At 48.8% G+C, this 14155-nt stretch overlaps 5 protein-coding genes across 5 annotated transcripts, besides 2 other annotated features; 1 reads left to right on the top strand and 4 right to left on the bottom strand.

Moving 5' to 3' along the window:
- Window positions 1–3035: 3035 nt before the first annotated feature.
- N7458_002781 (uncharacterized protein) lies at window positions 3036–3611 on the bottom strand (the record flags this gene model as incomplete). Its single annotated transcript, XM_056906164.1, has 1 exon — window positions 3036–3611. The coding sequence occupies one exon, from the start codon at window positions 3609–3611 to the stop codon at window positions 3036–3038; it is 576 nt and encodes a 191-aa protein (XP_056770271.1).
- Window positions 3612–5999: 2388 nt separating this feature from the next.
- On the bottom strand, window positions 6000–7588 carry N7458_002780 (glycoside hydrolase family 5 protein; the record flags this gene model as incomplete). The annotated part of the gene is made up of 5 exons (XM_056906163.1): window positions 6000–6112; window positions 6172–6664; window positions 6727–7107; window positions 7171–7435; window positions 7491–7588. The coding sequence occupies 5 exons, from the start codon at window positions 7586–7588 to the stop codon at window positions 6000–6002; spliced, it is 1350 nt and encodes a 449-aa protein (XP_056770270.1).
- Window positions 7589–8051: 463 nt separating this feature from the next.
- Window positions 8052–10751, bottom strand: N7458_002779 (putative APSES transcription factor (MbpA); the record flags this gene model as incomplete). Its single annotated transcript, XM_056906162.1, has 4 exons — window positions 8052–8731; window positions 8790–9090; window positions 9180–10445; window positions 10509–10751. 4 exons carry the CDS (start codon window positions 10749–10751, stop codon window positions 8052–8054), a joined length of 2490 nt encoding a protein of 829 aa, XP_056770269.1.
- Window positions 10752–11148: 397 nt separating this feature from the next.
- On the top strand, window positions 11149–12210 carry N7458_002778 (uncharacterized protein; the record flags this gene model as incomplete). Its single annotated transcript, XM_056906161.1, has 1 exon — window positions 11149–12210. The coding sequence occupies one exon, from the start codon at window positions 11149–11151 to the stop codon at window positions 12208–12210; it is 1062 nt and encodes a 353-aa protein (XP_056770268.1).
- Window positions 12211–12348: 138 nt separating this feature from the next.
- Window positions 12349–12404: a sequence feature (Protein overlapping with rRNA (N7458_002777, KAJ5461225.1) was converted to a misc_feature.).
- Window positions 12405–12427: 23 nt separating this feature from the next.
- Window positions 12428–12656: a sequence feature (Protein overlapping with rRNA (N7458_002777, KAJ5461225.1) was converted to a misc_feature.).
- Window positions 12657–13065: 409 nt separating this feature from the next.
- N7458_002776 (putative glutamine-serine rich protein MS8) lies at window positions 13066–13956 on the bottom strand (the record flags this gene model as incomplete). The annotated part of the gene is made up of 3 exons (XM_056906159.1): window positions 13066–13180; window positions 13261–13688; window positions 13813–13956. The coding sequence occupies 3 exons, from the start codon at window positions 13954–13956 to the stop codon at window positions 13066–13068; spliced, it is 687 nt and encodes a 228-aa protein (XP_056770266.1).
- Between the last annotated feature and the right edge of the window lie 199 nt (window positions 13957–14155).

Genomic DNA, 14155 nt, shown 5'->3' with positions numbered 1-14155 from the left:
GATCTAGGAAATCATCTAAAGACATAACTTCCTGAGCGTCTTTAGTAAGCCTCTCGGTTAAGGTCTGATATAGATCATCCAATTGAAGAGCTTCTAGCGACTCTTCTTTCTGATCAGCACGACCAGTGACAGTACTCTTAATGAAGCAGTTCTGTATAGTTTGGTCAAGCACATTATTACGCCATGCCTGGGTGATCCAACGCAAGGTATAATTAAGGCTTATTCTCTCTCTCGGATCAATATTCCGATCAAGCATATTAATCATCTAAAGCATCCACTTCTTCCGATAATGATGCTTTAGGTTCTGGATGATTCCCTGGTCTAGCGGTTGATAGACCGACGTCGCATTTGACGGGAAAAATAGCACTCTAATATTAGGCGGTGGTGGTGCATCTTCAAGTGCGCAGAGATGCGCCGAGAAATTATGAAGCAAAAGCAGGACTCGTCTTTGCTTGCTAATATGCCTATAAAACGAGCGGAACTACTCTCCTATAATTCCACTGCGTATCCACGCCTTCTTATTCCAGCGCCAGACATACCCGATTACTCGCATATTCACTCCCCGAAGGGCGCGCGGTGTCTTTGCTGTCCCAATTAACCATAGAGGTAGTCGGTCTGAACCAGTAGCATTCGTAGCCACTGCGATAGAGATTCGGGTCTTATCCTTCTTCTGACCGGCATGACTATTAGTTGATAGACCACCGTTTGGCATACGACGCCAGTAAAGCCCAGTTTCATCCATATTATAGATATCCTAAGGCTGATATTGGTCGCAGATCGCTTGGATAGGTTTCATTTCATCGTGTATCGAGGCTGGAACCGACGCAGATTCGCCATAGAAGGAATGATATCGGAGAGAATGACGTGTTTTAAACCGGGTAAGCCAACCATCAGAGAAGACAGGCACTGGAAGCTCAGCATATTCCGGTATTTTCCTCCAATATTCGATAGCTTTAAGCCGTAGTAGTGGTCCTGTCATCGGAAAGCCAGCATCCTGATGTCGTTGCTGCCATTCGAAAAGCTTCTCGTCCAATATAGGCCAATGCGATGATGATGTACGCATATTCAGACCAGCTGGACCAGTATCAAGATGCTGGTATTTAGAGGATAGGATCCTCGAGACGGTGGCCCGATCAATAAGGCGACCAAATTGAGACCGAAACCATTCGACACAGGCTCTCTGGGAAGGTGTTGGTTGCCTTTCGGATGCATAGACGCGTAGAGCCTGTTTCTGGGCGTCAGATATGCCCTTCTTAGCACGCCTGGTAGGGGGCATCTTCGCCGAAAGGGCAACTGAATTCTGCATTGTGATTGGTCGATTCTGAATGACTAAGTAGATATGTGAGGAACAAATGTGTGCAATAACTGAGTGTGCCATAAGTGGTCTTTTTATATGGTAAAAAGTGGAAAAGTGGGTCCATCCACGAAAATTCTGTGCTATAACCGGATGTGTGCTATTTCCGGGCGTGCTATAAGCGAGAGTTGACTGTAACGTCATAATGATCATTGCTTAACTACATCCATTATGATATTGTCACCGGTTTCCTGTAAGGTAGCTTAAGGTTAAGACAGAATATATTACGGTAGCAGTTGACGTCACTAATACTGGATTGCATAAGGTTATATTTAACGTTTTGCAATTTAAGTTTAAACGTAAGTAGCAAATCATGAAATATCCGTACATACTAGACTGAGGGAACCATTCAGAAGGTGTTAATCGAAGAACTATCACGGATATCGCTGTTTAGAGCGTTCCTTGGCCTAGAGGTAGTATTGGCAGTTAAAACACGGGGTGGCGCGGGTATTCAGAATTGACACGATTGACCCTACAAAATATAAGGGAGATTATGACAACGCTGAATTAGCCTGTTCTTAGCAGTAAGTATCTTGACAATTAAGTTATCGTCTTGAGAAACGCCATCGCGGAATAACCGCATATAGATCCCGTGGCGTTCGGGCTCCGGAAGGGGGGTCTGTGTGGTACTGCAAATTCTGTTCCCATTGTTTCGAACTTCCGCTCCTATCCAGACTCAATCGAAGAATGTAAGAGTCAAACATACTAATCTAGGGCCGCCGTGCGCCTTAAGGTTTATATCACGGTGGCCTGCCCTATCATCCTTGTTCGATCAAGCCACATCTGTATTCCTTACACCTTCTTTTGGACTATAAGCCCCGGCTCGTACTCCGTAGTATTCCGTCTTATTGTACCTATCCATACTTTGCTAGTATAGATTTTATTGCTCTTTTATGAGAAGGATAAACTATAAAGTCGGCCACCTGTCCCGTGAAGCAACCTACGGAGCCCAACACAGGCCACACCGCAGATTAACATTATAATATTCTCCTTCCAAAGCAACCAGCTATCCTCTTCACTATCTCGATCATGAAGCTTCTACCTAGCTCAGTTATGTTTGCTGCTGCTGTCTCTGCCTGCAGTGACCCTGCCTTACGGTGCAAGAACCCCCAGGGAACTAAAGCTGGCGACTTTTCTAGAACTGCTGAAATCTGCGCAGAAATAGGTAATGGCGCAAGTATGTGCTATTGCTATGGCGCAGCTGAGGATTACTGCTACCTTCAGAATGGTGCGAATGTGCAAGAATTTCTTGATTACTGCAAATCGGTTGATCCATGGTATTCTACGGCCTGTTGAAACGATATTCTGTCAGAAATGAGGTTGAGGATCATGTTTGTCCTGTTTGCGGACAATGTTTGTTCTAGGGATGGCAAAATGAAATTTCAAAATTTCGAAATTTCTGAAATTTGGCTGCTTGAAATGTAATTTGAAATGGGCCTTGAAATCTTGAAATTGAGCTAGTCCCAAAACGGTAATGATTATCTTCTATTCTACCAATCAAAAGCTTCGAACGGGAAGCGATGGAGTAGGGACATCGACATCAGGTGCTATCTATCCCCGCCGCCGCCGGGTTGGCCGCTCGGAATCACCTGGAGCTCCTTGAGACCGTTCAGAGACACGCTTCGACCTCGTCCGTATAAGATGAGCTGAACCTAAATCTGTTGTGGGTTTCGTTGAAGGACTAAGGGGAGACTCCGAAGTTGGCTTCCAACAATGAGTTAAGCCTCGAATTCAACGCAGAAATGAGGGCAGGATTCGTTGATGCTGAAGCTGAAGTCAATGCTGAATTCCATGCTGAAACTAGGACAGATGTTGGTGATTGCTCTGGTGGTTGCTCTGGTGATTGCTCTGGTGATTGCTCTGGTGGTTGCTCTGGTGGTTGCTCTGGTGGTTGCTCTGGTGGTTGCTCTGATGGTTGCTCTGATGGTTGCTCTGATGGTTGCTCTGATGGTTGCTCTGGTGGTTGCTCTAGTGGTTGCTCTAGTGGTTGCTCTGGCGGTTGCTCTGGCGGTTGCTCTTGATGTTGCTCTTGATGTTGGTCTTGATGTTGGTCTGATCCCTCTGATAGATCGTTTAGCACTTGGTTTCGCTGCAAAACCCTCTCTATCTCGTCATCCTCTTCTTGAAGTAGTGATTCTTGCGCGACTTCGGGAGGCCGTTCCGCCCGGAATTGTCGTTTATTTATCTGCACGAAGAGCAATTTCTCAACGCGGTGAGGCTCGAGTCTATTTCGGACTTTTGTATGCTGAAGGTTCATCTGTGAAAAGACTCTCTCCGCTGCCGCCGAATTCGCTACAGTATTGCAAAGACGACGAGCAAAGGGTGCAAGAAGCGGAGCAAAGTCCTCCTGTATAAGAATATCGTAAGTAAGGTCTTGGTTTTGATCGTGGATAGTATAACGTACTGCCTTAAGCCAAAAGAGAGATGGGCTCTGGGCCTTCCAACAGGAGGCATTATAAAAAGCGCCCGTTCTCTGCCTGAATGACAGAAATTCGTACTAAGCGGAAGAGCTTTTGTCGTTATTCTGTAGAGGCCGCAGGACACCTTCGATATAATTTCGAGAGCTCTAATCAACCTTCCTAGGGACTCTGGCGGGGTCAAGATGATAAGCTACCTAGTGGATAGGCTCTAATTGACGCAGAATCCGACTTTTCTAGCCTGTGCTATCCAAATAGGACAAGAAGTCATCCTTAAGCGATATTTGGGAGGCTAACGTTCGTAGACTTTTATAGAGATCTAGCCACCGCTGCGTTACCTCTATAATCGACGAGTTCCGAGCTTCGGACTCTTTTTGGGTAATATATAGAGGCTTAAGGATTTTAATTAACTCCTTTAGTTGCTACTAGAATAAATAAGAGTTAGCTATGCGGATAATCTCCCTTCCTCTAGCAGTCGAGGTAGCAGGAGTAATAAGTGTCTACTTATAGATAGCTTCTTAGCAGTCGTGAAGCGAGGATAGTATATTATATTGCGTTCCCTATCTAGTAACGACCGACGCAATTAAAGCCTTCCTATAGTCCTACTTCTTAATCTGCTTTGCTTATATACTTGCGTACTCGAGTAGCGAGTAGTAGAAGAAGATAACTATTTCAAGAGCCGACTTGAATATCTCCCCTACTCGTGGAACCTTTAAGCTCTTTAGGTCAACGATATCCTTTATAATCAACTGTAGTCCGTGAGAGTCACAGGGAATCATAAAGTAGTGTCTGAGTTCTAGTGTTTGCTTAAGTGTTATGATATTTTGCACTATGAGGCTATTCCTATGTTGAGGCCTTAGGCTTCAGGCCTCCAAGGATCACCAACCATGAATATATTGGTTCGGTGATCTACCATCACCCTTTCCCCGCTGCTCCTACGGAGGATAGTCATCCGCTTCCCTGCATGTCTACCCCTCCTTCGAAAGAGGGGCTTACTGTATATAAGGCCCAGCGGTAAACGGGGTAAAGGGGCCCTCTAAGAAACAGTCTCTGTTACAATCTGACTTAGTGCTTTGCTCTCCTACCTAGTTGACAGGCTTTCTACCCTGCAAGTAGACTATATCTTTACATTAAGCTTCTCCTAGACCGACTTCATGATAGAATATATGTCCATCGAGATAGAATTAATTCTCTTCTAGTCAGCTATTTTATCTAGCTGTAATAGAAGATATTGGAGCCTGTTTAAGATCTAGCTACTAATAGCAGGAGTATTAAGTATCTTATCTTCTATGTCTTTTAGGTGGATAAACTATGACTTTATTAGCGTTGTTATAGTTATCACAATTACCCGCTAGGATCGGATATTGGTTATCTTATCTACTGTTATATTCAAGAACTCGGTTCTCCGTAGTTCCTTCAGTACCTCCTCCCGTAGTCTAGTATATGCTTTATCTAGGAGATTATCGGCGATTCGGTGGCGGGAAGGGATTTAGTACGTTAGGCTTAATGCATAGATAAGGTCGCGTATCTCTTGCTGTTCGAAGAGGTTGAAGGGCCTAGCTCCGGTAAAGCAGACCTAGGCTATTAACTGATTAATACTTCGAGATGGCCGAGAAGCAGAGAAACTTAGCAGTCTCTGTTTCTTGCCCGTGGTAGTCTCGGGATCTATTAGAGCCTGTGCTTTCGTGTATTTATTAATATGCTCGCTCTGACGCGTCGTGTTTTTGGCGCGAATCTTCAAGCACCCGAGGCATTTTGCTTAAGGCACCTAGCCGAAATTAGGGGAGTACAGAATATGCTCGTGGATCAAGTATTACCTTTTTATCGCCCTGTATGATTTCAAAACACCTCTAAAGCTCGAGCTCGGTGTAGGAAGACTTTCCGGAAGACTGATTAGCCATTTCCAAGCGCTTAGGCGTGTAGCTACGAAGGGATAGGAGCATCCTAAACATATCAAAGATATATATTCCAATACCTGTTGCCATGAGCGACAACGTATTCAGGATATTCAGCAGAACGATGACATGTTGGCTCCTATTGGCTGCAATATTTTACCGCCCTTGATTACTCAGCAACTACCAGCCCCTTGAAATGTAATTGAAACGAGAAAAAAAAGTGAAATTTCAATATTTCGTAATCAGTTGGCCAATTTTGTAATTACACCATCACTACAAAGACCCATTTATATAGACAAGACCAATCTATGATTTCCACTAAGCTCATCTATCTCACTTTGATGCTCGGGCATGATCCTTCAGAATCTGATTCAACCCTTCACGCTGCACACATTCATCAAAATGGAAGCTCCTCGCAAGCTCCTCAAGCTCCTTCTCATGGATCCCTGGAACAGTGCAGCAAACTCATCCACAAAAGACGCCGCCAGGAAAGTGTAGAAAACACTGCGCATCACATGCAACTCCGTATTCCAGGAGGTTGGGTACGTCAACTTGGCCGTCGGGCTAACACGATCAATCCAGTCCAGCAAAGGTCGCAGTGCAGCTTCTGGTTCCGAAGCAGGTCGCCGCCCCCATTTGTCCAGCCAGAACATGCGCTTCTTTTCAAGGAGTGGCTGAATGGTTTTGTTCCATTTACTCTGTGGGTTGGTATAGAGCATGCCCTGCAGGCCGATATCCTTGTAGAGCCAGATTGACCAGCTAATGTTGTACTTATCGTAGATCCGTAGCTGCTCACCGAGCAGGTTGTATCGGTCTTGATTAATGGTTTCTGCGTCAGCATCAAGAGCTGGGTCTGCGTAGACGGGACCGAATTCGCCATTCCAGATGGCAGTGTCATTTTGGACCATGAATTCCGCTTTGCGGAGGTACTGTCGTTCGAGAGATTCCTTTTGTTCTGGAGTACCCTTGTAGGAATCACCAGTGGGGAAGCCCATTGTCTAAACAATCATCAGTTGGGATTTGGAACCTCTCTCTAGCGCTCCGGGTCTTGCAAACCTACCGAGTAATCATGCATGGCGTAAACACAATTCGGCAGCACCTTATCGAACCCCTTCCACTCAATGGCAAAGGTATTCCCATCCAACCAGAGTATATGATGAGGATCAACTGAACGAATTTCCTTTTCAATTCGCTCATAGAACGCGGGAAGTCGCACATGCTCAGGATCACATGGCTCGTTGAGAGGGTTATACCCAGCGACCCAAGGATTATCCTTATACCGAGCCGCAATCTGCTGCCAGAGCCACACCGTCCGATCCTGATGATCCTTGTAGTCCCAGAACGCTGCATAGCTCGTGGGATTGTCCGAATGCCAATCTGGATTCTGACCACCGGGGACGGCATGCATATCCAAGATGGTGTAAATACCGCGTGCAGCGCACTACATATACCCCAGGATCAGTCCCAATAATTGAAGGTGTAAGCGAGTATGGAATAAACCGACCAAATCAATCACCCGATCAAGATGCTTGAAACCAGCGGGCTTGAGGACCCGCGGCGCCATATCATCTTCAAAGTGGCGATAATTAAACGGAATCCGGAGACAATTGAGACCCAGACTTGAAAAGAACTTTGCGTCCGCATCAGTGAAGAAGTTCTCCAGCCACTTGTCGAAGAAAAACTCGTATTTCTGGGTGCCAAGGACTCGGCGCATGGCCGCTCGGTGCTGTGATTCCTGACCAGGGAATCCGGTGATGAAGTTCTCCATGCTAGGATCGTTCAGTATTATAGCTCATCCAGCAACTGAAAGGGGATCTGGCATACTTCATCCATCCTCCAATCGCTGCTCCGCGCAGAACCACTTGCTGACCATTGCCGTCGACGACAGTGTTGTCCTTCACGCAAAGAATTCCAGTGGCCATGGTTCCGAGGTCCAACAGGTCTGGTGAGATTAAAGAGGGGTTCTATTGTCCGAGCGGAAAGGGGACAGGTCGACCTCCTTTTATGAATAATGGCCAGCCCGTTCACCCGGACTTTTACCGGCTTTCAATTCCCATGGCCCTCAGGAATGGAGCTCAATGCGGGGAATTGGAGTAACAGTCATCTTGGTGTTGGCAAAAGACTAAGCTGGCTTGGCCAACTACCAGTCCCACGCACCGGCTAATCTACTCAGCGCATTTAGGCTGTTACCCCCACGCTAACCATATATAACGAGCATTCAAGTCGAACAAGAGTGCATGATGTATTAAGACAATAGATACAAGACATGCGAAATTGACATTGAGGTAGGCCACCCGGGTATTCGAATCGTAGAATAATGCAACAAACAACGCCGTTCCACAAAGACGCCCGAACGCTCAGAGTATAATCATAACAATTAGACAACTACCAGTCCTGTCCACGGTCCCGCATGAGAATCTCGATAGCCTCGTCCTCGGGGACAGGGTTATCATTCAACTCTTTGACACATTGTGTCAAGCCCTCGGCAGCCTCATCCACTTGCTCAGCAGACCAGCCCGTGCATGCCATCACCATGCGACGATAGTTCTGCCCGAGAACCGCATTCTTAGCCTTCAGAGCGTCGACTTCAGCTGTGATGCCAGTATTCAGCTCTTGGTAGTATCGGATGCGATGTTTCAGCGTATCCGGTGAAGGAAGCGTAGCCAGGAAAGCAACTTGCTGGGCAGAGAACCCAGCAGAGGGATCAAATGTCTCCCCGAACACGGCTTCAAATGTGACAGGATCCACACCAGAGGTTTTATCGGCATCACCAATAACGGCAATCCGAGAGAAGTCGATTCCTGGCGTATTTTTCAAAGTGCCGAGCAAGCCCTCGGAAGACCGCTCCAGGTTCTTGATACGCCGATCAATCTCAAGTCGCTCTGAAGACTTTTGCTTCAACGCATCCAGCTGCTTCTGTTCAATCTGGCGGGCTTTGGCCGCCTCACGAATTTTGGAGTGCCAGTGGTCAAACTTTTCTTGCTTCTGAGTGATGCTGGACGCAAGGTCTCGGTCAATACCACCGAGAGCCTCTTCGACAATCGTATTAATTTGCGACAATGCGGCTAGGGCGAAGTTAGTATCGAATGATCAAAGGTGATTGAGTGATGAATAGGTTCTTACCATTGAGAATCTCCTTCTTGGACTTTGCAAGCTGGTCAATGAAAGTGTCATTTCGACCACCGGCTTGCTGTGATTGGCCATTGCCATCCACCATATCAACACCGACTCCATAATCAGCAGGCCGAAGTCCAGTGTGATTTGGAATGTGAGGATCTGCGCCCACTTCTAGTAGCTGAGGCACAAGCACTGATCGTGCCCGCCCAGCAAGGTTCAGAGCAGTATCCCCTTGCTCATCACGCAAGTTAACGATCTCTGAGATGAATCGGCCCAGGGAGATAACCTCACTCCCTTGTGACCCATTCTGCATCTGATCACCATTGGCACTAGAGGAAATCCCGCCATGACGGACGATGAACTCAAAAGGGATTCAAGGTAATGCTTTGCAGAGACATGCCCACCTCCACCGGTGGCTGCCATCATCGCGATGTGGTGCAGAATAGTCCGCCCACTGTAGTCAACCATATCGATAATCGGCGCAAGCACCCGGAGTAGACGGGGAAAGCTTCGATAGTCGAGATTGTTGCGGGTCCCAACCGCCTTTTGTAAAGCAGTCTCGCCTGCGGCGTTGACTCGGGTGATGCTCGCACCTCTCCCTACGAGAGCGTGGACTAGCGGCATTCGCGCCAGCATCGCAGCCCAATGAAGGGCATTGTTTCGGTATTCGTCAAGAGGAAGCTCAAGATCTTCACCGGTCAACTGCATGAGAGCAGGGTGGTTGGAAAAGTCCTTGATTCGTTTGTCAAGGAACAGGGTCATAATCAGCTTCTGCTTTTGGAAGCCCTCGGGATCGGAAGCAGGTGGTATAGCCTCGGCACCCCGCTTGTGTCCATCATCCATTGGCGGCGGTGGAAGATCAAGGTCTTGATAAAAAGATTCATTAGGTTCGGTAGGTGTAGGTTCATGCATGGATAAGTTAGATGGCTCTCTGTGCAACCCAATTGGTGGGCCATGGTGCGATGAAGAGCGAACACGTTTGCGCGGAGGTTCCACGAATTCTTCGTGGTCGTCATGTGGCTGGAAGCGATTTTGGAGACTGCTGAACCCACTGTCAGACATGTTGTACATGCTCTGCTGGCTGCTGAACGCCATTTGAGATTCTTGGCTGCTCATCTGCTGTGATGGCTTGCGAATGACACTTGATCGTCGGCTGTTTCCACTGGGCGAGTCGAAGCGGGCTTTGCTAATAGCATTGACGGCAGTCGCGGCCGTGCGGGAAATATTTTGGAAAAAAGTTCCTTGCTGGGGCTGCGACATGCTGCGGTTTTCTGCACCACTGTAGAGACGCTTGCGCTGGGCTGCCATGGCCTGCTCTTTCGTAGGGGTATCAAGGGTACTCTGGGAAGGAGCGCCCGAGCCGCCGGGGCTCATATCATATTCCAGTAATGGTCGCAGCATTTCCTCCACATGGTACTCGCGGCACAGATCAACACCTCGCTGGTAGTTTACCCAGGTACCTTGGTACTTTCCGTAACCACCTTGAACCTTCTCATGCTCGCCGGCAGCGATTTCCTTCTCTAGGGTCTTCGTGCGTCGAGCCTTCACCACTCCAGCCACTTTCAGAATTTGAGTTGCATTCAACCAGGAGTCGGATCGACGTTTCATGACCGCGACCCCATTGACCTCCATCTCGTAGACGGAGACATTCGAGTATACCGCCTGCATGGACAAGATATCTCATTAGTATTTCAAGACCACCGCTTTAGCAGCGACATGACGAACACGATAGATCTGCGGCTTAAACTCCTCCTGGTAGGTCATCATAGACCCGTAATCATTTCCACCATCATAACTGCCGTTAAAGCTGCCACGAGAGGCGCCGTTGGAGACCCCAAACGAGGACATTTGCAATCCTTTCGGCGGCGGCGGAGTTGCTCGAGGGGTGGACGAGAGGGATTGTGAATTGTTGAGAATATTATAGGCCAAACCGTTTGCTGATCCTGTGCTCCTCTGTGAGTAGGACATGCTGCAGGAGCCCTTTTAGCACAGTCAGCAGACAGCCAGCTAAAAAATGGCGGCCAGAGTAGGAAATATTAGGGAGGTGGAGATCGTTACCGGATGGCGGGAAGACGCGAGCAAAAGGAGGCGCGTGGCTACCACCCCTTCAGTAGGGACAGCGGCAACAAGCGATCACAAGAACCATAAACGGAAGGACCAGAAAGGATCTGGATTAAAGAGGAATGTGTCCGAATAAGATCTGAGATCGGGATCCGAGGCGCAATGCAAGGCGAGGGCAAGTCGCGGGGTTTGGAGTGTGGAAAGAGTGGAAAGAGGCGCGTCCGTCCCGTGACACGCTCTGCCGCCAAGGTTTTCGCGTTTTCGCCGTTTTGGGGTGGTTTGGGGGTCTCGTCCACTTCTTACTATGGCGTCTGCACGATTATCTCGGCCACTCCAGACCCCAGATCCTACATTATGGCGGTCGCTATTTCGGGCTACTCTGCGAGAATGCACGTATCTCCCTGATCCCATTGCTCGGGATTACATGCGTGAACATGTCGTGCGTCGCTATCGCCGATCTCAAAAATCCCACCGCTCTGACCCCGATCTAGCTCGGTCGGCCAAACATGGTCTCTCTGTGCTTCAAAGGGCGAACCAGGGTTATCAGCGACCACTCGAAAGAGTGCTGTTCATGTCATATGGCCGTATAGGAAAACGACGACATGATTTACTGGCCGAGTTGATGAAGCCCCAAGTCCCCAGGGACACCAAGGCCGTGAAAGAACTCATTGCTCAACCCATCCAGTTCGAAGATGGCTGGGAACCACCAGAGACTATTATGAGTCTTGCCAAATCTCAAATGCACAATGGTGTCTTGTCTTCATCACGGATTCGTCCTGTGTTGAAGAACCTGAACCCACCAATTCCCGAGACGAACAGCTGGGGTAAACCCGTGCCCCAAGTCCGTCGAGTCAACATCCGAAAAAGGTGGTACGGTAATATGCTGGAATCTCTTCTACCACCACTACCAGACTCAGAGCTCCGAATTCTAGACGGATTGATTCAAGGAACCGTGGACTGGGCTCCACGGCGGCGAAAGCCAGTCGAAGTTATCACATCCCATAGCGAGGATGAGGATAACGACCCTTTACTGGACTTTCTGACCAGAGGCCCTCAGAAAGGTCATACTTTCCGTGACTTTGCGAATGGCCGGCCACACGAAATCACCGACCGTTTCATGCGTCGTCTATGGAGGCGAATCTCGTCCCTCGTTCCGCGGATGCAGTACAGCGTCACGACGAATAAGTGGTTCTTCATCTGGGACACCCCCAAGACAATGCCTCAACTGGCCTTTGAGGTTGACACCGAGGCAGATTTGGACCATATCTTTGGTGAGGCTGATACGAAAGGCAAGGCCAGGACTGAGAGCAAGCCCGAGACTCAGCCGGAGACATTGGATACTTCCAGCGAGGAGCCAAAGGTCTAGTGCTGTATCATCATGATAGATCGTTGGAACTGTCAAGACCTCTTTGTAGCGCTTACTGTACTATATTCCATATACCCCAAGAATTCATGAAGAAATCCTCCTTCGAGATCGAAGTCTCTGTCACGCCGTATAATCGCCATGGTTGGCGTGACTAGACGGAAGAAGAGTATCTTTCGAAACATTCATAGCATATAGTTTAGTTTGATGGTCAATCTAGCACATACGACCATAGGGTGTGGAGAACAGGGCTTCCCGTCCGCTCAGCCGTACTTAAGCCACACGCCGGCCAGTTAGTAGTATGGTGGGTGACCACATGCGAATCCTGGCTGTTGTATGTTTTTTGCATTTCTTATTTTGTCATGGAGATTCAATCAACCAGGGCGGTGCAGGCATCCAACATTCATATCTACCTTATTCCACCACCAAGCTTTGCAAAATCCTATTGAGCTCGAACCCGCATCTCACCTATATAAGACCACTACATACTACTCTGCGGGCCTCAGTTGAGAGGAGAGAAGCATTGACATGAATAGGGATTGGTTCATAAACGCATAGCACAACAGACGCAATGAAAGCGACCAGAGTCATCCCTCAAGCAGCATAACGGAGGACCGTTGCACTCAGGAAAGGGGGGTAAGAATATCACAAGTCGCCATCATCAGACCAGTCAAGTCAAGCATCACAGGTAATCATGAATCCTCAGTTATCATCTCGACCAGGCAGCGCCGAGCTCGTGCAGCCCAGCACCCACCATCTTCAACCGTTCTCCCAGGCTCAATGGTGAACCAAGCAAGAAAAAGAAAAACGCAGCGGAAGACTGATCCTAGCAACGGAAACGGGGCACCGCTGCCAAGCCTAATTACTCGAAGAGCTGGACGAGCTGGAGCTAGAACTGGAGCTCGAGCGGCGTCTGTGGTGGTGCTTATCCTTCTTATGTTTCTTCTCCTTCTTTTCCTTCTTGTGCTTCTTGCTGTAGCAGAAAGTAATTGTCAGCATCAAATTTAAACGAACAAGCCTCATAAAACCAGGTACTGTAACCAGTCAACTTACACCTCATGAGTGGCCATATTCATTCCCACCGCACCCAAAACCGCACCACCCGCAGTCCCCAAGAACCCACCGCCCATCTTGTGGCCCGCAAATCCACCCGCAGCGCCACCAATAAGCGTGGATCCAAGACCCCTCTCACCTTCCGGGACTCCCGGGCCAGGCGCGTACCCCTGCTGGTGCTGAGGCGCGTCGGCGCCGTAGTATGCAGCACTTGCGCCGGCCTGTTGATGCTGAGGAGGAGGGTAGGGCGAGTGACCGCGATCCTGGGGAGGTATTTGCTGGTTGTGTCCGTAAGGACCACCGCCGGGGTACGGGCCCTGTTGATGCTGCTCGTATGGTGGGGGAGCATAGCCTTGCTGGGGTTGGCCGTATTGAGCGGGGGGCTGGCCGCCGTATTGGGGCTGGCCGTACTGCTGCTGCTGCTGTTGCTGATGAGAGATGTCTGTTAGCGCTGGATCTGTTTATGGAAGGTACGAAAGCGGATGGCTATCAAGCTGCGCAACTCATTGCATTGCAGATAGTATGTATGCGCTGTCAAGATGATCAACTCACCTCAGGAGGATAGTAGCCCTGAGGCGGGGGACCACCCTGGCCATGCTGAGGTGGATAGTAACCCTGGCCCTGTTGTTGCTGCTGGCCATAGTAGTCACCACCACCGTACTGGTTGTTGGGAGGAGGACCGCCGTAATGCGACATGATGAGTGTAGATGTGATTATAGAAGGAAAGGATGAGATGAGAAGAAGTGTGAGGGAGGGTGAGGAGGTTGAGAAGACGAAACGAAAGTAAGCGACGCGAATGGCAGGAGCGACACGGCGCAATTTAACTCAGCATGGTCGTAGCGGGGCTGGGGAGGGGAATCGAGCACCGCCTCACATCCCAGCTTTGGCTCGGTCC

Source organism: Penicillium daleae, assembly GCF_028827525.1.
Source record: "Penicillium daleae strain IBT 16125 chromosome Unknown utg000002l_segment0_segment0, whole genome shotgun sequence".
Lineage (NCBI taxonomy): Eukaryota > Fungi > Ascomycota > Eurotiomycetes > Eurotiales > Aspergillaceae > Penicillium > Penicillium daleae.
This window is presented reverse-complemented; position numbering and strand designations above follow the sequence as displayed.